This window comes from Terrapene carolina, unplaced genomic scaffold (genome assembly GCF_002925995.2).
Source record: "Terrapene carolina triunguis isolate 2854851 unplaced genomic scaffold, T_m_triunguis-2.0 Scaffold68, whole genome shotgun sequence".
Taxonomy (NCBI): domain Eukaryota; kingdom Metazoa; phylum Chordata; order Testudines; family Emydidae; genus Terrapene; species Terrapene triunguis.
In genome coordinates, this window is record NW_020664419.1 from 15,798,198 (window position 1) to 15,822,956 (window position 24,759).

At 39.0% G+C, this 24,759-nt stretch overlaps 1 protein-coding gene across 5 annotated transcripts in view; it reads left to right on the forward strand.

The window, feature by feature from the left end:
• Positions 1-24,759, forward strand: part of CACNA2D1 (calcium voltage-gated channel auxiliary subunit alpha2delta 1) — a 658,640-nt gene that overhangs the window by 471,690 nt on the left and 162,191 nt on the right. For all 5 annotated transcript variants that reach the window (XM_026648660.2, XM_026648662.2, XM_026648663.2 and 2 more), the window contains 3 exons: positions 1,956-2,087; positions 22,652-22,721; positions 23,888-23,938. In XM_026648660.2, coding sequence (XP_026504445.1) covers positions 1,956-2,087; positions 22,652-22,721; positions 23,888-23,938 — 253 coding nt within the window. The remainder of the gene's footprint in view (positions 1-1,955; positions 2,088-22,651; positions 22,722-23,887; positions 23,939-24,759) is intronic.

Below are 24,759 nucleotides of genomic sequence, written 5' to 3' on the forward strand. Positions count from 1 at the left end.
CCCCATGTCCTTAATTTAGAGGCACTCCATGCCAAAACTTGCATTCACTTCACTGGGGCCAGGATTCCACTTTAGGTATTTAGTAATGTAAGTAAGGTCCAGGAGAGAATCACTGCACAAATTAAAAAGAGTGTTACAAGGGCTGTACAAAGATTGCAGTGCTTCATTACATAATTATACAATAGAGCAAACTTGCTCTAAAGAACATCATTGTACAATAAACATTTTAAAAATGATAGTTAAGTACTTACTTTACCTGAGGGAATTGCTCCTCTTTCTCAAGTAAATATATATTTAATTAGATATTTGACAAAGAGACTGGGTTTATAGTAAAGATTTATTGGTTAGAAGGGATCTGGAGAATAGGAGGTTTAATTTTATATTTCTCCAAAAGTATGCATCTCAGGAGAACAGAAAGCACTTTTAAAACTTCTCTGAAAAAATAATTCTTTCACAGAACAATGTGTACCAAATGTCCCGTTAGCCTTAAAAAACAAACCTATGAAATTTAATGTTAGCAATTTATTACTCTAAGTACAAAAACCTCAGTTTAGACGCAGATATTAACTTCAATATTGTACCAAGTTTTTATTCTTGGTCCTCCGTCCACCTCACCTATAAAGCTTTGCAGAATGATCCATTTTTTTGTCTGAAAGATGGACTCGCTTTATTTTGTCCAGCTTGAATTTCCTATAGACAATTCTGTAGAAATACAACAGAATTCTGATGAAAAGCAATATTGTACATGCATTTTGTCACTTCAGATATATTTCTCCCCCTCCCCCACCCCTTTTGAGTTCACTGTTGGTAATGAGTGTGTCACTATCATCTTTATAACCTATGTATTTCAGTCTTGAAGCATCAGACAAGACAAAGGAAAGCATTAGTGACCCAACCACCAACTAAAACCTTGCTCTGTTCTAAAAATCTTAATGCCAAGCTGGTGCCTACTGTGATTGAAATATCTTTGGAAATTAATTGGATTTACAACTGATTAAAGCATAGTACCATAATTCAACTTCATTATTTGTTCAGTTGATTAGTACTGTAGTGGAGCATTGTTCATAAAGCCCCTACAATCTTTTTTTCCACTTTTAAAACTAAGGCATAGAACATGCTAATATAAATATTTGCAAAAGTAACACAAGCATCAGTGCGGGGCAGCTTTGTGAATATGAATTTCCATGTCACTGGCCACTTAGTGTTTAGCGCTGATCATGCTTAAGCATATGAATTTCCTTGTATCTCAAGTTCACCGTGGAACTGACCCTGCTCATGAATATTAATGTCCACACAATTGATCTTTCTGCAAGTGTTCACATCCATAAACATGAAGTCCTGTTAACTTGCAATAATGAGCACGGTTTTGGTTGCTAGTCCCAGCTCGGTTTTACAATTCTAATGTTGTTTAATTCATTGTTTTCTCTTTTCCATGGAATTCATCTTAAATAATAGCATTTAGCTTGAAAGAGAGACCTTTGTTACATTTTCCAATGACTTATACATCTTTTGTTGGTATCACCTTGCTTTGTCACATGGCTGTGTCCTGTGATCAAATAGGTTATGTGGTTACATCCTCTAATTTACTTGTTCGTAGCCTGGAATCAAGAATAGAATGACCCATCAGAAACAATATATTTCACAGAAGAAATTAAGTATCCAAAAAAATAAGAATAATCTTTGCATGCAGATGAATCACTGGGAAAAAAGCAGTACAAGAAAATTAAAGAATATTAATACTTTCAAGGAGCAGGACTGCATTTCCTCAAATTTACTCTGTTGTTTACTTAAATTACATAGTCTCTGGAATAGTTGTTAGAATAGTTTACTCAGCCCCTGCACCATATTTGTCATGTTAAATCTTTCACAATTTTTAAAATTCCTTTAAGGAATATTAGCTGCTAATTATGCAAATACTTTGCTTTGTAATACCAAATATGTTTCCTCTTTTACAGCTACAATAGTGTTAAATGAACTCAACTGGACTGGAGCATTGGATGAGGTATTCAAAAAGAACAGAGAAGAAGACCCAAGTTTGTTATGGCAGGTTTTTGGCAGTGCGACTGGCCTCGCCCGGTATTATCCAGGTAATTGCAAGCTTATAACCAAATAACGTGTCTCTCAGAAATACCAGTAAGGAATTCCCCTTTATTTATTCAAGCAATCCTGTGACAATTAAAGATACCTTAATTTTCTCAGAACAAAATTATAGCGGGCCTGGTTCTCTTCTTAGTTACCCCACTGCAAATTAGAAGCAACTCTATTAACTCAGTGAAACTGTCTTGGTGTAAAACTGGTGTGAGAGGGGAAACTGGGTTCAGAATATTTCATCAGCTGTAACTCAGCACTTAGGAATGGATTTCAGGAGTAGAATGTTGCTTGGAATATTGTGCAGCTGCATTGTTTCTGTATGTAGCTCTCTAAAAGTATGTTTGCACTTCAAGCTGGCAGTGATTTCCAGCTCTAGGAGACATACTCCTGCTAGCTTTCATCCAGCTAGAGGACTAAAAATAGAGTGTAGGGGTGGCAGAGTGAGTGGTGGGACAGGCGTGCTATAAATCATATCCATCTGAGACCATAAGCAAGTACTCGGGGCAGCTAGCCCCGGCTCCCTCTGCTCACACCACCATGGCTACACTCTAGTTTTAGCATGTTACCTTGATCAGAACTTGCTCAGGTATGTGTCTTGAGCTGAGAATCACACCCCCAGCTCAGAATGTAAATAAGCCCTATATGACAGCAGAGGAAACTACAAAATAGTGCTGGAACACTTGCTGGTGAGGTTTGCACCTTACATGCTCCACAAATGCTTGACTCAATAGGTTGGCAGATAACCTTGTAGATTAAGCACAATTGTATGATGATGTGTTTATTCGCCAGATTCAGGACCTCTAACACTTATGGCCATGCCACTAAAGCTAAAACTAATTAATACAACTGGCATTCTTTTAACCTGCATATATTCCACCTGTCAAATAGTCAGCTTATTGTATCACAGTAATTAATGTAAGAAGATGTATATTTTAATGGTTTTTAGCTATCAATACACTCCGTTGAGTGAATATATTCCATATGGATAATTTATTACAAAGATTTGTTTTATATTAGGCATGTTCTCTACACTGGTGCTTTTATTGTTGAAGTTCTCCATTCTTTTTTAAATTACGCTATAACCAGCAACAGCATAAAGTTTATGTACGTTGTCTTGTATCTCCTTTACCTGGAACTGGTTAAGAAAAAATGTTAGGGTGTTTCTTCTTCTGTTCAGGGTGGATTGCTGGCATTTCTGAGGGTTCAGAGGTTTACATTAATACTGTAGTTGTATGATTAGCACAAGCGATGGCATTGGCTGTTATGCTCCTTTGGGCTAGTTGTGGAAAAAGATATTATATAGTACCTCAGTCCAGTGGATGTCACCATGCTGTTTGTTGATGAAATAACTACAGTGAGAGGTAATGAGTAAATAATAATGAAAAGGCTACTTTCACATTTCCCTTGTTACAAGCTTCTCTGTCACTATACTTATGTGGTACATTAGTGCTGTGCCTTGGGGTCACCATTAAAACGTCATAATAAATCAATAGTTACTATGCAGTGGTTTATTCCAAGTACAGGGAAATTGTATCTATGATGTCTCACACTCCACTGTTGCATAACTGTTGGTAACAGCTGGCACTCTTAAATGGCAAACATATTTGTAAAATATCCTTAAATGTGTATTGAAAATACATTTCCTCCAATTAAATCTAGTTTAGCTATCTATTTTAGGTGCTTACATCCATAACATTTGAGTGGCAGATGTAACATCTTTAATAAGGTATTTATCCTCCCAATACCCCTTTGTTGTAGGGAAGTGCTGTTAATTCCGTTGTACAGGTGGGAACTGAGACACAGCGAGAATAAGTGAGTTGGCCAAGGTCACAGAGGGAGTCTGTCAACAGAGCAGGGAATTGACTCTGGGTCTCCCCAGTCTAAAGTTTGCAATCGCACCGTTAAACCATCCTTACAGTTTAACTGGTATAAAAAATACTGTCCTTTGAATATTCATAGGAATAATATATTGGAGATTCTGAATGTATGTGTTTTGTAGATGCATAGCCATACATATATATATATATATATATATATATATATATATATATATATATGGTAAAATATAGCAATAATATTTTATATTTATGTAAAGCAGATGCAATCAAGATATAATTTGTATATTAATGTATTTTCGGTGGGCTTGAGCTTGCTTCCACTAAATAATGATAAATCATCCATTGACTACAATGGAAGCAGGACTAGGGCCATGAAGAGCTATAATAGGATATGCATTTAGTAAAATCAAGTCAATTCAAAATGTCTTACTTATTGCTTTCATCAGGTGTATATAGGGACAATATGTCATCAGTATAACTGACAAAACATGTGACTATATGGATGTTAGTCATGCACTTTCATTAAAATCTGTATATTGTAGTTTTACATAGTACAAAAGTGCCAATATTATACTATTCAGAACCCCATATCATGTTGAAAAAATTAATGTTTATGGGTGAAATCCTGGTCCCATTGAAGTCAACTGGAGTTTTGCCATTGACTTCAGTGCAGCCAGGATTTCACCCCATATGTTTCCAAAAATTGTTTATTCCCTTAGACCGAAAAGGGACGTCCCAAGACAAGACACACAGGGTGATTTGGAAATGAGTACAATGCCCTCAACCAAAGAGAAAAGTGCTCAGTCTTTTAATATAGAGGAAAATGAGAGAGAGGGAAGATACATAAGAGTTCCAAGTACACACAGCATAAAGTTTATAGGCAACACATCAGCTTCCTGGAGCTGACAGAGAAGCAAATGTTCCAGAAATATGTTTGACAACAAAAATACATCATTTCTGTGAGGTGCTGAAATAGGACCTGCATAGTCAGATGCATCCAAATCACACAATAGTTGTAGTGATCAAAGTCTTCTAGAGAGCAACTGGAAACATACAGTCAGCATCCTCCCAGCTGTTACATCTAGCTATTATACTCTAATGAACCATAGGTGAGTGTTCTTGAGCTTAGCCCTGTGCATGCAAGTTGCAAATATGACTGATAGGTATTTCTGTAACTGGACAATTCCCTGACTCTGTGTCCTGCACATGGCACTAGTAGACTGTCACTGGCGTAAACATTGTGGGTGCATTCTTTACCCTACACTCTACAGTTTAAGTTGATGAGCACTTTGGGATTTGGAAATTTGAGCCAAGATGTTTTTTGTGTATTTTCTCACCATTTTATATGTGTGCCCTAAATTCTGTGTCTCAGTTTATCAGTCTGTAAAATGGGCATAAAAAGATCTATTTGCCTTCTATGGATGTTATGAAGCTTAATTTATGTAAAGCACTTTAAGGTCTTCAGGTAAAATGAACTGCTGCAGTGGTGCTCATGCTTTGGGTGTTCAGCCTTTCCAAAACTGCTACAGGCAGTACTTATGCGAAGGGGTGAATTTAATCCATAATTAATATCTTTGAGATGATACCAAGCTAATTGTAATTGTTAAAAAGAGAAAAATGTGAAACTTGTCAAACAAATTATTAGCTGCAATTTGTCTACCCAACCCTAGCTGTAAATACACCTCTACTCCGATATAACGCTGTCCTCGGGAGCCAAAAAAGCTTACCGCATTATAGGTGAAATCGCATTATATCGAACTTGCTTTGATCCAACGGAGTGCGCAGCCTAGCCTCTCCTCCCCTCCCCCCGGAGCACTGCTTTACCGCGTAATATCCAAATTCGTGTTATATCGGGTCACGTTATATCGGGGTAGAGGTGTACCATACTGCTCATTTAGTATTACTCATTGCATTCACTGATACTCAGTGCTACTTTAAAGGTGAAATTGTAAAAGGAAGATCTGCCTATTTCAGCTATTTATTTTTTATCACAACTGCATCTAAAATGATAGAGTAACAACTATATTTTTTGCTCAAACATGAGAATTCAAGAATAGTCCAGAAGGAAGACAGGCAGTCTTTAAGAAAGAAGTATGAAATAAAAAAGTTTATCACTGTTTGCATTTTGCACGCATGCCTGTCTTACCCACAGGTAGAGGAATTTCATTAAAATATTCCCCAACTGGATCTCTTTTATGGCCTGCTGCCATTAGAGGTTTTCCCTTCTAGTGAGAGAACAGTATGGTAGATCTCAAATCAATGAGGGCTACACTCAGAAAGACCTCAAGACTTCTGGAATATGCTGCTCAAACAGTTTCACTTTTGTTTCTACTCCCTGTCCCTCCCTTCTCACATTTTTCTCCAGACTTCTTCTCCTTGTCCAAATCTATTCCACCTCCAACAATCTTCTATTCATTGAACTTTTTGAAACTTTGCACTTTTAGAGAGAGGTAAGGGATTGACTCCGTGTACACAAATTTGTAGAGGGACAATAGGGTTGAGGTCTGTTATTTCTCACCTCTATATATTATTTATTTATTTATTTATTTAAAACATTTTTGCTGTTAACAAGCATGTTATCGCTGGAGACAAATCCACAGTTTGAGAACTGCAAAACTAAGCATCTCTGAAGGTATTTTCTAGACTGAGCACTGAGTCCCATTGGGTAGATAGAAAGATTAACCTAAATAATCTATACAGAAGCCCCTGGAACCCCATAAGATTGGGTCACTAATCCATGAACTATTGGAACTCATTGACAAAACTTTTCTTAAACATTACATGAATATATTGTCTCATACTATAGAATTAGAATTTATAATCCCTATTCCATGATGAAATATCTTTGAGCTATAATGTATCTTAATTAAAACTATCATTAGATAGGATTTTTTCCTCAAAAAGTATTTTATCAAAAAAATCTGATTTAAATAAAAAAAATTTTTTTTGATTTTTTTAAAAAAATCATTGATTTTTTTTATCCACCCTGGTTCCTTCCTTTGAACAGGAAATCTCAATCCTCTAGTCCCTAACACATTCCACAAATATACTTCCTAACAACCCTGGGTTTTGCGGGACTGTCCCGCTTTTGCCCCCTCCCCCCCGCAAGTCTCCTGTTGAATAGATTCCTGTCCGACGCGGCTGTCTGGGTTCAGCTCCACACGCCGGGCATTGTGACTCAGCCCCTGGTGCACAGGGGTCACAACACCACTGCATCCCACCCGTCCCTCCTGATTTTTCACATTTGCTATCTGGTCACCCTATGGGGGCTGAGAGAGGGCAGAAATACTCATACATTTTGAGACATTGCCGCTACCTTCCCTAAGACCACAAGAAACTCTTTCCTGACTGCCTTCCTTCCCTGCTGCTGCAGGGCTGAAACAGCAGAGACCTCAGTAGTGGTTTTAAATTATTAGGCTGGGGATAGAAGTGGGGGAGAATTCAGTGCTTATAAGGGGTTTTACCCATTTTGCATATGTGCAAAATAAAGGATGTGCTGATTAAAATATCACCACCATGGACATTTGTCATTTTTCTAAAACTTGGATGTTTTTGTTTAAATTTTTGTGACCAGACCATTATTTTGTATAATTTATTCAGACAAACCCTATGCCCACTCATGGAGCACTACTAGAAGCAGGCATTGGGGAGGAGTGGGGAAGCTGGTTTCACTGTAGCACTTCCCTAATTATGGCGCATGCTGAGGTCCTGACCAGCCTCTGACACAACGTACAACATCCCTAGGGCTGCTCTAAATAGCAATGGCATATAACAGCCCTATGTGGTCCACTACACTAACAGAATAGCCAGATTGCAGTGCACTGTGGACACATCTCTTTCTGCCCTCTCTGTTGCACTACCTGGAATGACAGCCAGTGCCCTTCCCATATGAGGGGTATCCTGTGGGGATCATGTGTCCATACTGTAGGGAAGGATCATAGCCACAGTGTTTATGTGTAAGTCAGTAACAGTGTCCTATTTAATATCATGTCAAGTCCTAAAATATCATGTGATTGGCTTAAAAATCACGAGGTTTGTTTGGTTTGGGTTTTTTGCCTTCTGGCTTTTGAGCCTTCATTGTGTATTCAGGTGTCATTTTCATGTACAGTAGAACCCCGTTTAGCTGAGCCTCCATTATCCGGTTCTCCATATTAACCGAACTAGGGCTGACAGCTGGAACAACGGGTGGCGGGGCTTGGGTTTGTGTCAGCCCCAGGCGGCGGGGCTCCTGCTGTCAGCCCTGGGTGTAGGGTCTCAGGCTTCAGCTGAAGTCTGAGCCCCACTGTCTGGGGCTGACAGACCAAGCCTCTGACAAGCTGAGCCCTGTCCATTCTCTGAATTATCAGATCTGGCCCCTGTCCCAGTTAGATTGGATAAATGGGGTTCCACTATATTTTCAACAGCCAGAAGAGTGGCAGATTTACTTTTTTTTTTTTTCAATGAAAGCTGATATCCTCACCTAATCGGTTTACTCCAAGTTCTGGAGTTTGATGAAAAACACCCAATATTATAGACTTTTGATAAATTTGCAAGTTGGCGACACTGTCTTTTAGATGTTTAGGATACATTCGTGGATAATTGAAAGAGTTAACTTCAGAAATCACCATTTAGAGAAAATGGCACTGATGAGGCTTAACATTTACATTGGGAGTATCTTGTGTCTCCTTACTGAATTATTAGTTCAGCTCACAGAATTGCCTCAAAAATTGCTCTTAGATTTTCTTGTAGAAACAGTGGTTAAAAGTTATCCCCACCCACACCCACACCTGTACCTGCTAAGCCATGTGCACCTATTATTCTCTATTATCTGCTTTGTCCAAGTTGTCCATACCTTGGTGGCTTCTAGATTGGATTATTGCAACACACTCTTTCTGAGATGTGTCTTGAACACCAATCAAAACCTACAGAAAGTCCAGAAGGAGGTTACCTGCTTCCTTACCAGTTTAAGCAACAGGAAATATATTACACCAAGACAGCACAAGTTTCCTATTTACTTCCAGGTCCATTTCACAATTTTTATTCTGACATATAAAGGCCTACATAATGAGAGTCCTGGATAAGCTGAGAGGCCAACTCTCTCCCCATGTGCCACCATGGCAGCTGACATAATTTTGCTACCAGTCCCTAGATTTGAACATCTGAGCTTTCTGAGTGGAAGGCCTTCTGCTGGATTTCCCCATTTATCCAGAGCTAGAGCCTGTTGGCTTTCCTAATATGATGTAAGGCTGCTCATTTTTCAGGCTTGTGCCTAATACAGTCTTCATGGGAATGGCATATGTGTGGATGATAAGTATCTTTCAACAACAAGCTGGCAACAAGCAAAACATTACCTTCATTAGCTTTACGCTTTCATCTGAAAGCCTTTAAAATGTTCAATGTCCCTTATTTTTCCTCTTTTTGCTAAAGTAACACATCTAGAATGGGAAAATTACGTCTTGGATTTCATTGAGATCCTTTATCCGATTTTGCTTTATTTTTACTAACTAGGGATTAGATGTTGGATGGGAGGAAAGAGGGATTGTCTGCCATTGAGTTTTGGGAGGGTTTCAGTTATTCAGTTGATCCTGCAATTAGTTCCATGTGGGCTGCACTCACGTAGAGCTTCACTGACCTTAGCTGGATTTCTTGCAGACAGAAAGGTCCACACTGACAGACTAGATGACAGATACTAAAGCTGTTCACATTTTGTGTGACATCTATCCTGCTATCTAATTTCACTTCTGGGCTGTAAAAAGCAACTGCCCAAAAGAACAATTAACTATAGAATTCTTCGTAGATTTAATGGAAATGTAGATGCAGACCATCTATTTTCCCTTGTAATGTCTTTGAAATCCTTCTTAATTACAGATGTAATTGGGATTATAATTGTTAATCAGTGGGTCAGTATAATGATGCTATGGGAAGCACATTATTTTTGCTTTACTAATTAGTAATTAAACTCAAGAATTAGTTTGTCTTTATATGGCCTTTGCTGAACGCCTTATTAGTCATTTCCTCACCTTCCGTTTTGTTTATGTTGTTGCTCAACGGATAAGACCTTTAATAATGGAATTTGTTATGTTTTGGACTTCAGTCAAATAAACCAGAGGGAAGCATTTCTCTGTAGTTAAATATGATGTACAGGTGTTTGTGCTCCTGTTACGAGAAACAGTTTAAGAAAGGTTGGCTGCACAGCATTGCTGAGAAGAGAGACTAGATTAAAGCAAACTCTCAGTTCTGATAAGTGATTAACCATGTGAAATAATATAGACAGCAAAACTGAATCAGCTGTCCCAGGAGAGTGCCTTAGATGCGATTTATCAGTGTTATACCAGAAAGAGCCTAGAATAGTATTCTTGAGAAAGCGGAGAGTCTCGGGTTTCAATTATCAGAGGGGTTTCAATGACTACCTCAAGAATACTATTTTATTTAACAATTGTAGCAACAACTTAATGGATGAAGCTACAATCAGAATTTTACTCAGAATCCTTAAACTAACTGTCTGTCTCCAGGACTCTCTGTCCTCTACTTCCTGTTAGATACCTGCTACAAGAAGGCAGTATGTCCTAGCTAGGTAGCTTCAGGAAATTTTGAGTGCTTGGTAAAAGGATTGGCAGTTCCTCTGGCAAGAATATCTGACCGCCTCTGCTCTACTCACTTAATTCATCCCAAAATGTCAGACAGTCCTGAACAGCCATCAGAACTTGTCATGTCTCCATGGCATAATTCAGTCTCCATAATTTTCAAACTACTTTAAAAGGCTCCAGGATGATGAGAGCTATGTCTGTCTTACTACTGAAATGATAGGAAGGTGGGTTAGAGAGCCTGGCTACCTGCACAGTTTCCTAGTTTGAAGTTGGTATTTTTTAAGACAAAAATGTCAGTCTTTGCTGACCAGCTGCCTAGTTATAAATTAGCTGTCCGCCTGCCAAGACTGACATCCGTGCTTAATTTTACTTTCTGATGTAGACCCATTCAGTAAAATACTGGGCTTTTATATGGCATTTTCATCAGTAGATGTTCAAGAGCTTTACAAGGGAGGGAAGTATAATTATCCCCATTTAACAGATGGGAAAACTGAGGCACAGAGTAGTAAAGTGACTTGCCTGAGGTCACAGAGCTAGGAATAGAAACCAAGTCTCTTGAATCTCAGTCCAGTGCTCTATCCAGTAGGTCACACTCAAGTTACTGGGACTACTCACATATTTACAAGTATTTATGTGCAAAAGACTTTGCAGGATCTGTGCAGCCTTAGGGCAGGGAAATGGGAATCAGGACTACAGGGTCCCTTCTGATCTCTACCACTGGTTCATACTGACCACACAGATTTTAGCCTCATTGCCTCAGTTTATTCATTTTAAAACAGATATAAATATTAACCCATTTCCCAATGGTAATGAGAAATCTTATTAAATAGACTAAAATTCGCTCTCAAGTCCTTACGGTAATGCCTTTGGGATACTGGGTTCTCCTTCTGTAACTAGATGGTCAATAGATTTTAATGGGAGAACAATATATGTAAGGAAAACAGAGTGCTGAAGATGAGTATCTGGAAGGATAAGTTTCCCCTTAATGTGTGTGTAAAGTGCTCTGAAAGTCTCTGCTTAAAGATAACCAGATAAGAGACAGTCTTAATTTTTTTAAAACGTTGAGGAAAAAAGTTATTTTGAAAATCTCTCCAGATGTCAATGGAAGCCTGTCTTTCTCAACTACTGAGGCTTTCCCTGCTAAGGCAAATTAATAATGGAACAGCTTTAAAATCAATTTCTAATCAAATAAAATGGTATCTCTCTAAATGAAGGACTTGCTGTGCACAGCTGCTCTTATGTTAACCATTAATGCCGAGTAATAGTTTTGCCATGATATTGAACTCTCCAAAGAAAGTCATTACTGTAGCAGATAATAGGAGACTAGAAGGTCTGAAAAATCCATATGAAATGAATCTGAAGCCTTGCAAAAAGAAAGTTTAAGGGAGAACTTTGTGGGCTTTTTCATACATCTTTGTGTAGCTGACATTTCCCCTTTTACAACTGGAAATATAAAGGAGACTTTAGAGAGAGGAGCATGAATGTTCCAAGTGTTTCAGCTTGTAAATTATCAGTGCAATTAATGTTCTAGTCAGAATGGCTTCATCACACAGAGAATGAGTCTCCATCTGATCATTATTCACTTTATATTTTTTTAATGTCTGGAAAGAAAGGCCAAGGACTACAATGTTTGTTGCTTTTACAATGTTCATGATACAGACATTTTAACGATTCACGTAATTGGGTCTCATATTTCTAAAGCTATCATGTTGAATGCCAGCAGTTATGCAAGCAAGCCAAGTCAATCACATGAAAGCATTTTAGTTCTAGTAACAAAATGTTCACATCATGGCCAGTCCCCATATATTATATGGAAGGTAACACTGCCACAGTGCATTTATCATTTAAATAGAAACTTCTGCAGTTCATATTTATGAGAAAAAACAAATGCCAACGAAGATGTCATCTTCACTAATGACATTCAAAAATGTGAGGCTTCTTGTTGAAGTACTTTACAACCTCCAAACCTATGGGTATTCTTATCCCATTCAGCGTTGTATTTAGTTCACAGATATAAATAACCTCAGCTACAGATGCGTGTGAAGGATGAAATTCACTTTGCCCATATAAAGACAGAAATATTGGGTTCCATGCCAGTGATTTGGTGGGAGGTGGTGAGCTAAATACATCCCCAACCAAAGGCAAGTTACAGGGCTGCACCCACAACCGCAGACCCCCCTCTCCCTCCTTGGGGTGTTAGGAAGACTGGGCCTGTGGAATCATGGATTTAGTCACCCCTGTCCTAATGGAAGACCTTCCCTAATGCAAACCAAATTGCCAGGCTGTTTGGGGCTGAAGTAGAGCCAATCCACACCCAGACAGGCATGAGATCCTAAGGAATGTGTCCTCACACTGCTTACCCTCTCTTTCATCTACTCAAAGCAAATGTGGGGCTTAAGTAGTAGGGAAGGCTTTGCATGGGACAGTCTTTGCCAGGGTGACTTTCACCTGGAAAAAAAAATTAAAAAGCCCTTGCCCGTGTAAACTAGTTTAGCAATGGGATTGCCCACTGTAGCATAAACATTGCTTGTGTTGCTGCAGTCTGTGATCTCTTTCCTGTGTCCACTTGTTTAGACAATGTCATTTGCTAAAAATAAAGAACCGTGGAGAAGTGTTCTCTCTGATACTCACAGACAGAGACTTTTCAACCGTGTGTGAGTGAGAGGGTATTTTGTTGTGAATACTGTATAGTTATCTTAAAGATTTCCCCCAGAGAACTGGATGGAGTCCCTTCCACCATCTCTCTTCCACAGATTCAACTTTTCACCACTGGCGGCGCCATGTGCTTGGTCAGGGCAATCCCATGTCTCTTCTCCATAACCCTGCTAATTGGCAGCAGTGCCATCTGTGTCAGCAAGAGGACTGCCCTTTAAATTGACCTCCTTTCCCACTCAGTCCCCCAGTCCAGCCTGGGATGGACTCCTCACTGCTGGGTGATCATTTCACCTCATCTTGTAACTTTCATTGTGAGTTTTCCGCCTCTGCAGTTGATTGTTACAACCTACTCAGACAAGAGGTCATTCACTCAGTGGCAACAGATGATCTCCCTTGCCTTTTCACTTGTCAAAAGGATTGAACACCGCTTTCATGACATGGAGATTTGGAGAGCTGGGGAGAAGGGGCAATCAGTTGTTAGGGTGTGGGCTGTCTGATCTCTGCTGCGATGGGCATGGAAAAACTGGGTAGGAAGAGCTTATTTTTCAAGATATAACTAGGTATTAAGGTCACAACAGTCACACTAGTGTTATGTGGGGGTCTTGTGCAGAATCTACATCAGCGTACAGAGCACCAACTCTGTGGTTCGTGATGATTAATGCAAGGGCAGCGGCTAATTAAATGACAGTCATCTATGATTTTAATTATGGATAAGGCCCCTGACTTTGCATGTATTACTGAAATCTAGCTGGATAACACTGCTGAGCCACGGTTGCACCAGCTGACTCCAGGTCGGTACTCATTTTAATGTAAGTAGCTTAGGAGATAGCTGTTGAATACAGTTCACTGTCAGTGTAGATAGTCTCACATTCCAAACTTGAATTCGTTTGAGTGTCTTCACTTGATATAAGAATTCCTGTTAAAATGGGAATAGTGGCAATGTATAGGCAGCTATTAATTGTACCTCAAACTTCCTGTCTTGGTAAGCCAGTTGTATCTAGCCTGGCACTGGGGTCGCCTAGGCATATTTTCCTCCATGTTGTCAGCCCCAATATGAACATTTCTTTAAGAAAATGTAAAATGCAATTTCCATTAAAGAAATAGCTGTCTGATCCATGTTCAATAAATCATCTATTCATGCCAAAATTCTTACTAATTATTAACCCTTCTAAAATGTTCCATTTTGGGGAAAAGATTATTTAAATTAAAGATAATTTGGGCAACAATTATTAAGAAGCTTGTGGCAAAATAGACTTGGTGCCATCAAGGCTTTAATAAATACATTAAAATACAGTATAGTCATAAAATAACTCTCAATGCAACACGGAGAGGAAACAGAGAGCAAAAACTACAGAGTCTGAAAACCATATAACACACAAATCACCATACAGTATAGCAAAACCTATTTTATTATAAAATTCAGATCCATTTAATAGAAATTCAACAACTGGGTTGCATATACATCCACATTCACCCTAAGGACTGGTCCACACTAAGCCCCCAGTTCGAACTAAGATACGCAACTTCAGCTACGTTAATAACGTAGCTGAAGTCGAAGTATCTTAGTTCGAACTTAAAGGTACTTACCGCGGGTCCACACGCAGCAGGCAGGCTCCCCCGTCGACTCTGCCTACTCCTCTCGCAGAGCAGGATTACCGGCGTCGACGGCGAGTACTTCCGGGATTGATTGATCGCGTCTAGACAAGATGCAATAAATCGATCCCAGAAGATCGATTGCTTGCCGCCGAACCAGTGGGTAAGTATAGACGTACCCGAAGACTCTCTAGTTCCTAAACTTCCCCCCCGTAAGGTTACTTTCATTTTAATGCCTGTAATCTCCATTTCAGTAGTCAGAGAAGTAGAAGTTTCCCACATGCTTAGCAAACAACAAAACAACATGAACAAATCTTGCTTGAAATGTATCCAAACCTTCATCTCCATATAGGGTGACCAGACAGCAAGTGTGAAAAATCAGGACAGGGGGTGGAGGGTAATAGGAGCCTATATAAGAAAAAGACCCAAAAATCAGGACTGTCCCTATAAAATCGGGACATCTGGTCACCCTAACTCCATAATGCAAAGATTAGACAAAGAAGGGGTATCAAATCAATATGATATAAAGTCTAACAATATGCCAAAGAAGAAGAACCTTAAATGAGAGCATGACTAAAATATATTGTATGCAACAAAAAACCCTGCAGTGCTGACATAGTTCAAGGGTAATAGTATACTACAGTGAAACATAAAGGTATGGGTCTTTAATGCACTCTACAAGTCAGATTCTAGTGTATCTGATTAAAATGGGTATTTAAATCAATTGATTTTTAGAAATGAAACTAAATGAAATCTTGAATCTTAATAATGCTTTTAGAAGAATTATCTAACGTCTTGTCACATCACTTACTTTTATATTCAACAGACTTGGAGCCATATAGGGTACATCTACACTGCAGAAAACCCCCCACATCGCTGAATCTCTGAGGCCTGGTCAATTGACTTGGGCTTGCACACTCAGGTTGTGGGGCTAAAAACTACAGTATAGACATTCGGACTCAGGCTGGAACTCAAACGTGTACACTACAATTTTTAGTCCTGCAGCCTGAGCCCCACAAGCCTGAGTCAGCTGACCCGGGCAGGTCCTGACCATTCCGCAGGTCTTTCATTGCAGTGTTGACATGGCTAACCAAAATGCAGTTCTTCTTATTAACATCAATGGGTGTTCAGCATACAGATCCAGGGCAGCATGCAGCCCTTAGAAAAGAACATCCCTTCTAATGAAGTTTCTATATAATCTGAATCTATCTTGACATAGACAGCACTTACAAGCTTTAAATATTGATAAAATATAGATCGGGCTCAGTCAAATTCAGATCAACGGAGGTGACATGCCTTCACCAAATTTCAGTTACATAATCATTTAACTACCAAATAGCCCTTTAATTCCTCAATTTAACAAATAACAATTTTAATAAGACCCCTTAAATCTTAGGTTGTAACCAAAACAGCAAACAGATTTGACACCACTGAAACCCACCAACAATTAAAAAGCCTAATTCAAGGGAGATAATTTGAGATTAATTAATAATTCAGTCATGTTGATTTCGTGAGGTTAAAGCAGGATTTCAGTACATTTTTGGACTGAATGAGAGACTATTTTGATTAAATGCTGCAGTCCTTAACTCAGGGCCTAATCCTGCAAACACTTACTACTGGGGTAGGTGTAGTGCTTACTGCTAGAAGAAGCCTCATAAAAATCAATAAATGTATGCCTGGCAATAAGCACTACACCTCTGAAGTATTATTATTGTTATTGTTGTCTGCTATTTTTGTTACTATATTTATTAATTTATTATCTTGCTCTTATAGAGCTTTTCATCAGTAGGTCTCAAACTGCTTTACATAGGAGGTAGTATCATTATCCCCATTTTATAGATAAGTGTTTAATTAGAGTTTGTACAATTTAATCCCAAGCCAGGTCTCCGGCAAAATTCTCTCTCACTATCTTCACAGTTACAGGGTAGAGCTCATTGAATTTTGCTTGAATCGTAACCACTGTGTGGGGCTTATTGGGGGGGTTTATCTAAACCAGTTGACGGCATATCATTAATTGTGCCAAATAAAAGGGGGGGAGGGGCAGGGGGGTTGAATCTATGCACATTGGCAGGAAGTTGTAGAATCTGAAGTTTCATGTTTACTTTAATTCTGGCACATAAAAAAATAATTGCAGAATGAAAAGTATTTAGTGACTTTGAAAGGTATTTGATAGGAACATTGAGGGAAAAAACATAAATGTGGGTAAAGCCAGCATTTTAGGGCAGAAAGCCGAAGCCCCACCACGCGGGACAGCAGTCCAGGGCCCTGAACCCCAGACCACGGGACTGAAGCCAAAGATGGAGCAAGTTAGCTTCAAGATACCCCCTGTGGCGAGGGGCCCCGCGCAGTTGGCATTCTTGCTACCCCTTAACGTCAGCCCTGGTTTTTATATGGTGAAAAACAGTTGTTGTAGCACAGCTAGGCTGTGGAGTTTTTATAGCATTGTGGGGGGCGCCTCAGAAACAAATAAGTTGAAAACCTCTGATTAAACCTGGGCCTCCCTCATCCTTAGTGAATGCTCTAACTCCTGGGGTAAAAGTTATAAGGATGGAAGTAGTACCACCACAACAGTTTTTTGCAAGAAAAAATGTAGGTGCATAACTCCAGAACAGGCCTGAAGGCTGCGAATCCCAAGTGGAGATGTGTGCCTCCCTCCACCTGGGCTTAGGTGACACTTAGGCCACAGCCCTCTCTTCGGCATTTCCTACTGGCTAGTTAAGGCATGTCTCTGCTCAGCATGCTGGCCTTTCTGGATCCCATTCTTAGGCCTCTAACTTTCATAGAATCATAGAATCATAGAATATCAGGGTTGGAAGGGACCTCAGGAGGTCATCTAGTCCAACCCCCTGCTCAAAGCAGCACCAATTCCCAACTAAATCATCCCAGCCAGGGCTTTGTCAAGCCGGGCCTTAAAAACCTCCAAGGAAGGAGACTCCACCACCTCCCTAGGTAACGCATTCCAGTGCTTCACCACCCTCCTAGTGAAATAGTGTTTCCTAATATCCAACCTAGACCTCCCCCACTGCAACTTGAGACCATTGCTCCTTGTTCTGTCATCTGCCACCACTGAGAACAGCTGAGCTCCATCCTCTCTGGAACCCCCGCTCAGGTAGTTGAAAGCAGCTATCAAATCCCCCCTCATTCTTCTCTTCTGGTGACTAAACAATCCCAGTTCCCTCAGCCTCTCCTCATAAGTCATGTGCTCCAGACCCCTAATCATTTTTGTTGCCCTCCGCTGGACTCTTTCCAATTTTTCCACATCCTTCTTGTAGTGTGGGGCCCAAAACTGGACACAGTACTCCAGATGAGGCCTCACCAATGTCGAATAAAGGGGAACGATCACGTTCCTCGATCTGCTGGCAATGCCCCTACTTATACAGCCCAAAATGCCGTTAGCCTTCTTGGCAACAAGAGCACACTGTTGACTCATGTCCAGCTTCTCGTCCACTGTGACCCCTAGGTCCTTTTCCCCATGCTTTGTATAGGGAGCCTGGGAGCCTAACTCAGGGCTGTGGATTCCATTAGGTCGCAGGGCGCCTAATTTTAGGCATTGCAGCATTGAGTGAAAGTCCTCTTGTCAATAAATCTACATGCACTGTCTATTCCTCTGGAGCATCCAGATTTTTTGGATTAAAAAAGAAATATTTGTCACTTAAATTATATTATCATTTTCATGAAATGAAACATTTAGCTATATCTGGGCGAGATCCTCGGGTAGTTTAAATCAGCATAGTGTTATGGGCTTCAGTGGAGTTATGCCAGTTTGCACCAGCTGAATCTGTAAAATCAGGGGTCATACCCTATGACCGGAGAATTGCTAATATAATACCTATTTTTTAAGAAAGGGGGAAAACGTGATCTGAGAAATTACAGGACCATTGGGTTGACTTCAACTGTATTCAAAGTCTTGGAACAAATTTTGAAAGAGAAAGTAGTTAAAGACATAGAGATAAACAGCACCTGAAATAAAATACAACAGGGTTTTACAAAAGGTAGATCATGCTAGACCACCCTGATCTCTTTGAGAAGATAGCTGATTTTTAGACAAAGGAAATGCAGTAGATCTAATACACTTCAATTTCAGTAAGGCATTTGATACAGTTCCACATGGGAAATTATTTGTTAAACTGGAGAAGATCTGGAGGACCTTGAAAACTGGAGTAATAGAAATGGGATGAAGTTTAATAGGCAGAGTGCAAGGTCATGCACTTAGGGACTAACACATTTTTTTGCTGTAAACTGGGGCCACATCAGTTGGAAGCGACACAGAAGAATAAAGACCTGGGTGTACTGGTTGATCACAGGATGACTATGAGTCACCAGTGTGATGCTGCCATGAAAAAGGCTAAAACAATCCTAGGATGCATCAAGCAAGGTATTTCCAGTAGAGATAGGGAAAAGTTATTGCCATTATACAAGGCAAGACCTCTTTCAGAATACCATGTACAATTCTTGTCTTCCATATTTAAGAAAGATGAATTCAAACTGGAACAGGTGCAGAGAAGGGCTACTGGGATGATCAGAGGGAAGGAAAACGTACCTTATGAGAGGAGACTCAAGGATCTTGGCTTGTTTTACCTACCCAAACAAAGGCTGAGGGGAGATATGATTGCTCTTTATAAATACACCAGAGGGATAAATACCAGGGAGAGAGGAGTTATTTAAGTTTAGCATCAATGTTGACACAAGAACAAATGGACATAAACTGGCCATCAACAAGTTTAGGCTTGAAATTAGACAAAGATTTCTAACCATCAGAGGAGTAAAAAGAACAGGAGTATTTGTGGCACCTTAGAGACTAACAAATTTATTAGAGCATAAGCTTTCGTGGGCTACAGCCCACTTCTTCGGATGCATGTAGTAGCCCATGAAAGCTTATGCTCTAATAAAGTTGTTAGTCTCTAAGGTGCCACAAGTACTCCTGTTCTTTTTGCGGATACAGACTAACACGGCTGCTACTCTGAAACCCATCAGAGGAGTGAAATTCTGTAAGAGCCTCCCAAGGGGAGCAGTGGGGGAAAAAACCTAACTAGCTTAAAAACTGAGCTTGATAAGTTTATGGCAGGGATGGTATAATGAGACTGCCTACAATGGCATGGTGCCCATCTGTGACTGCTTGTAGCAAAAATCCTCAATGGCAGCTATGGGACATGAGATGGGGAGGGCTATGAGTTATTACAGAGAAATCTTTCCCAGGTATCTGGCTGCTGGGTCTTGCCAACATGCTCAGGGTTCAGCTGATCACCATGTTTGGGGTCAGGAAGGAAGTTTCCACAGGTCAGGTTGGCAGAGACCCTGGAGGGTTTTCACCATCCTCTGCAACATGGGGCATGGTTCACTTACAGGTTTAAACTAGAGTAAATGATGGATTCTTTGTAACTTGAAGTCTTTAAATCATGATTTGAGGACTTCAGTAACTCAGCCAAAGCTTATGAGTCTGTTACAGGAGGGGGTGGGTGAGGTTCTGTGGCCTGCAATATACAGGAAATCAGACTAGATGATCGTTATGGTCCCTTCTGGCCTTAAAGTCTATGAGTTGATGAGCTGAGAATATAGTCTATTAATCTATACCCCTTCAAAAGATTGATTCCATCTTAAATAAAAGCCCAAATCTCTACATTTGTAGCACAAAAGACTGGGGTTAGAAAAACTCTTGTGTAGGACAATCTTTCATCTTCTATCTGAATTACCATTAATCATAACATAAGATTGCAGATAGCAATTAAGGAGTCAGATCTATTTTTTTTATCTGAAATAAAACTGACCACTCGGAAAATCCAAGCATTTTTCCAATTCAGTTATCACAACAAATTGCTCAGGATTATTATAATTTAATGACGTAACCAAGATACTTTTAAAGAGGCTTTGGGTTGATATTAATGGACCTCCCTGAACTGTCTGCTCTCCCAGACTTTCTCAAGGAGACATTGATTGGGTGGGAGGGCTTGGTAAGGGATAATTTTGTATTCTGTGGGCAAGGTCTGTAATTGTGGGCATCAGTACAGTTTGATTTTGTTTGTATTTTGAATTACATTTTGTATGTGTGCCTAGGCTATACAATTTAAATAAACCTAAATGAATAAATTAAATAAAAATTTCTCAACTCCAAGAGGGAGTATTTCAAGCAAGAATCTTCAGATCAGATTTTAATAAATGAATTAGTCTGTGTGGGTCACAAAATGTGAAATATGAAACTAGATATAATCAACACTAAGCAAACACAAATTATTGTTCCATCAGGGCATCAAAATTAATGAATTGTTGTTGTCCTGTGTGTTAAGTCTTTGCATATCTCAGTAAATGCTGCCAAACTTGCTCAGAAATTTGAAGTCCAGTCATTCTTAAAAATAATACTCACTCAGACCTGGAAATTAAATGTAGAGAATATGAAGTTCTTTGCAGCTGTTGTGGTGTAGAAGACTGTGCTGTGTGTTTTCTCTATGAATCAAAGTGGTATATATTTTTGTTTTTATGTTTTGTGGGTTGCACCTTGTGCAAGTGTTTGTATTTGGATAGTCAGATGCCAATGCAGACAATGGTTATTAACAATATAGAATCATTATACTCCTTTATTAATTGAATGCACAGTAACTCATATCTGGGTTCTCTATGTACATTGGTATATAACTGCTTTACATTTAGCTTTTGTGTAGAGATGAGCCCAACCTACAAAGCTCAGATTGGATATGAACTTACCTAAAGTTCAGAGAAGTTTGGAACTGAATTCTTAGATCAGGTTCACCTTATACTGTATGTGTGTTTATACTTTTAAAGTTCTCTATAATTATTTATTGAACACCAATAATGCAATTGGTGCTGCGTAAATAACAATGTGTTCCCTGCCCCAAGAAGCTTAATCTTTAGTTCAGACAAAAATAATATATGGCCTATGTTAAAAATGATAGTGGTCATTTTAGAAAGACTTAGTGGAAGTCAATGTGACTTGAGAGATGTGAAAGAGGACAGAGAGACTATTTGAAATTTTGGAAAGGGAGATTGTCACAAGCATAAAATCTAATATCATCAGGAGGGACAGAACTCCTTTGTCCATCTCATGAAGCATCATCCCCGACTTTACTCAGAGATTGGTCCTATTATTGGAACTCAGTAATAAATAGTGATAATGTTGATGGTACATTTGATCATGGGTTGTTGGTAACTAGTTATTCTGGATTTATACTGTTGTACCCGACATCAGAATTTGTCCCAAGTATCTTTATTGCTTTGCTTAACCGCTTGAAGGCTCTCCAGATTCCAAAAGTGCAGAGAGAGAAATTATTAATATCTCTATCCTCTGGAAATAGCTTGCCTCGATCTGTTTGTGTAGAGGGCAATGGGGCTGATGTATTACAAAGATTAAGAATCTTCCTGATTTCTTCAGATTTCCCTCTTCTGCAGTTTTGCAGACCTTGATACTTTAGTTGCATGTCATTTTCAGGATACTTTCATTACATATCTGTTTCCTAATCAGGGATTTCAGCCAAACCCCATTTAAATCAGTGGAAAGACTCCTGTAAACTTCAATGAGCTTTGAATCAGGCTTGCATTTCCAGAGACCAGAATATTTTAAAAAGTTTGTTTTATAAAGTATCTGCTTGTCCTAAAAGGTTATCTCCAATCCCAAAAATACTTTGGGTGAAATCCTGGCACCATTGAAGTCAATGGCAGTACTTCCCTTTGAACTGTTTTAATAAAAACAATATTTTTAGTAAAGTGTAAGAAGATAAAGAACATTCTAACTTCCTACCACATGTAATTATTTATATAGTACTAACAGTGTGAAATATTGATATACCACATATTAAAGGGTTTTTTAATGTTCTCTAAAAGTCTTTAGCATTATGTTACTTTATTCAAATAATGTGCAATATACTGAAATGAGTACAATATATCTTCTTTCATTTTTAGCCTCCCCATGGGTAGATAAAAGCCGAACTCCAAACAAGATAGATCTATATGATGTTCGCAGAAGACCATGGTAAGCTTTCTTCGGAGGAATGAAGCACGTGAAATTGTCAACGTAGTACATATTCTGATAAAGAACAAAATCAACAGTAAATATGTACTAAACACTACACTAAACGCTCTTCTGATAATTTTTGAGGACTAAAAGTTCAAATTTTAAAATATTTTCACTTTCTCTGTAAGCCCAGTTCAGCTTTCTGGGTAGGTGACATGTATGCAATACCATATTGCTATCCAGAAGGAATTTTCATGATAAAGACAAATACCCAGGTGGCATGACGATAAGACCATTAAATGCTTGGATTGAAGGCAACAAACCAAACCAAACCAAATTAGGATGATCAAAATGAATCATTCTGTTTTCCAGAATGATTTACAAACACAGTCCTAGAGGGTTAGGCTAGTACTACGGTCACCAGAGCAGTGGACATTCTCTTAAAATGCTCTTTTTCAGTACTGATTTTGAGCATTTTTTCTATCAGAATACTATTCCATTTTTTGCTCACTGTATTTTCTCATTTATATTTTGCTCATTTTTATTGGTTAAGTATACAGTCAAACCTGCCTGCATGACCACCTCTGAAGAGAGACCACCTGTCACGAGCAACTACTTGCAGAGGCCACAGAACGTTTTCCCCCGTATAATTTAACTATGAAGAAACTGCTGTCTGGCCTCCCAGCTCTGAAGGCAGTGTCGCTGTCAGCAGCAGTTCAGAAGTAAAGGTGGCAATGCCATTCCTTTGAAGAGAAATGACATCTTACAAGCAACCACATTTACTAATTCCCATGAGTAGTCACTCTTGCCACATTTTACTGTACTCTCATTTAAAAAAAATCTTTGCCTGAGTTGGGCTGCTGGAATAATTCACCTGCTAACTTTTCATCAAGATATATTTAGCTGTCAAAGCCTATTCACCCCTCTCTGTTGTCGACATACAAGAGTAGTGAATTCCTACATCCTACCTCCAGGTCTCGCTATTGTTACTTGAACCTTCATTTACCTAGAAGGAGAAGCAATGAGAAAAAGTGACAGTGCATGAATTTCCTACTGAGATGCAATTGAGAAGTTCCTTTGGTTCAGCTAGACTTGGTTTTAGAGATCACAGGGTCTTTTGATCAAATGCTAGCATGGTGTTTTCAAGTTTTTATCTTTCATATCTTTTCATTTGTTTATTTCAGGTACATCCAAGGAGCTGCATCTCCAAAAGACATGCTTATTTTAGTTGATGCGTAAGTGTTTAAAGACTGGATATTAATACTGGAGAGATTAAAAGCTATTTGGCACCTTTTGAACAAACTATTGCAAGTTGAAGGAGAGATGAGGTTGAAAATAAAAGACATTTATTTGAATTGTTGGAAAAAACGGCCTTGATATTAGGATGTCTTTATGTCCATCTGATGTTGTTATATTGTCAACATCTCAATTACTGAAGTAACCAATTGAAAATGTCTCAGGTGAATGCCAGAGGTTGTTGTGAAACACAAAAGAAATTACTAGAAGCAAGGAGCTGGATTTGTCTGAGAATTAATTAGCATGGTTTGGTGAGCAAAAGGATGAGAACTCATGTATGCTTAATGTATTGTATTCTAGCTCTCCACAGTTTATCTTAAGCTGTTCAAAAGCCTAAAGTCCAACCCCTTCAGAGCTGTCAAAACATTAATCCCCAAACAGTCAAAATAAATACTTTAATGTGTGAATACCCTGATTTAAAAAAAAAAGAGTTTTGAATGTAAAGCCAAAATTAAATACCAGGGGACTGAATGTTGAGAGTAAAATGGCATATTTTAGGGACTATAGCTGTATTGATTAGTTCCATTAGTCAAATGGGGTTGTTCTACATTACAATAATATTAATGAAGATAATGTTATAAAATGCTATGACAGATTTACAGTTGCCATTTCCCATTGTATAAATAAATTTGCCCCTGGTTTGGTATTTATATTCAGAAATTTATTCCATGCTGTTTGAAGACTAAGGGAAGAAATTCATAAAAAACATTTCTCTGTACCCCTGTCAAGATTTCCTTTGTTAAGCCAATGTCAAGAGTCT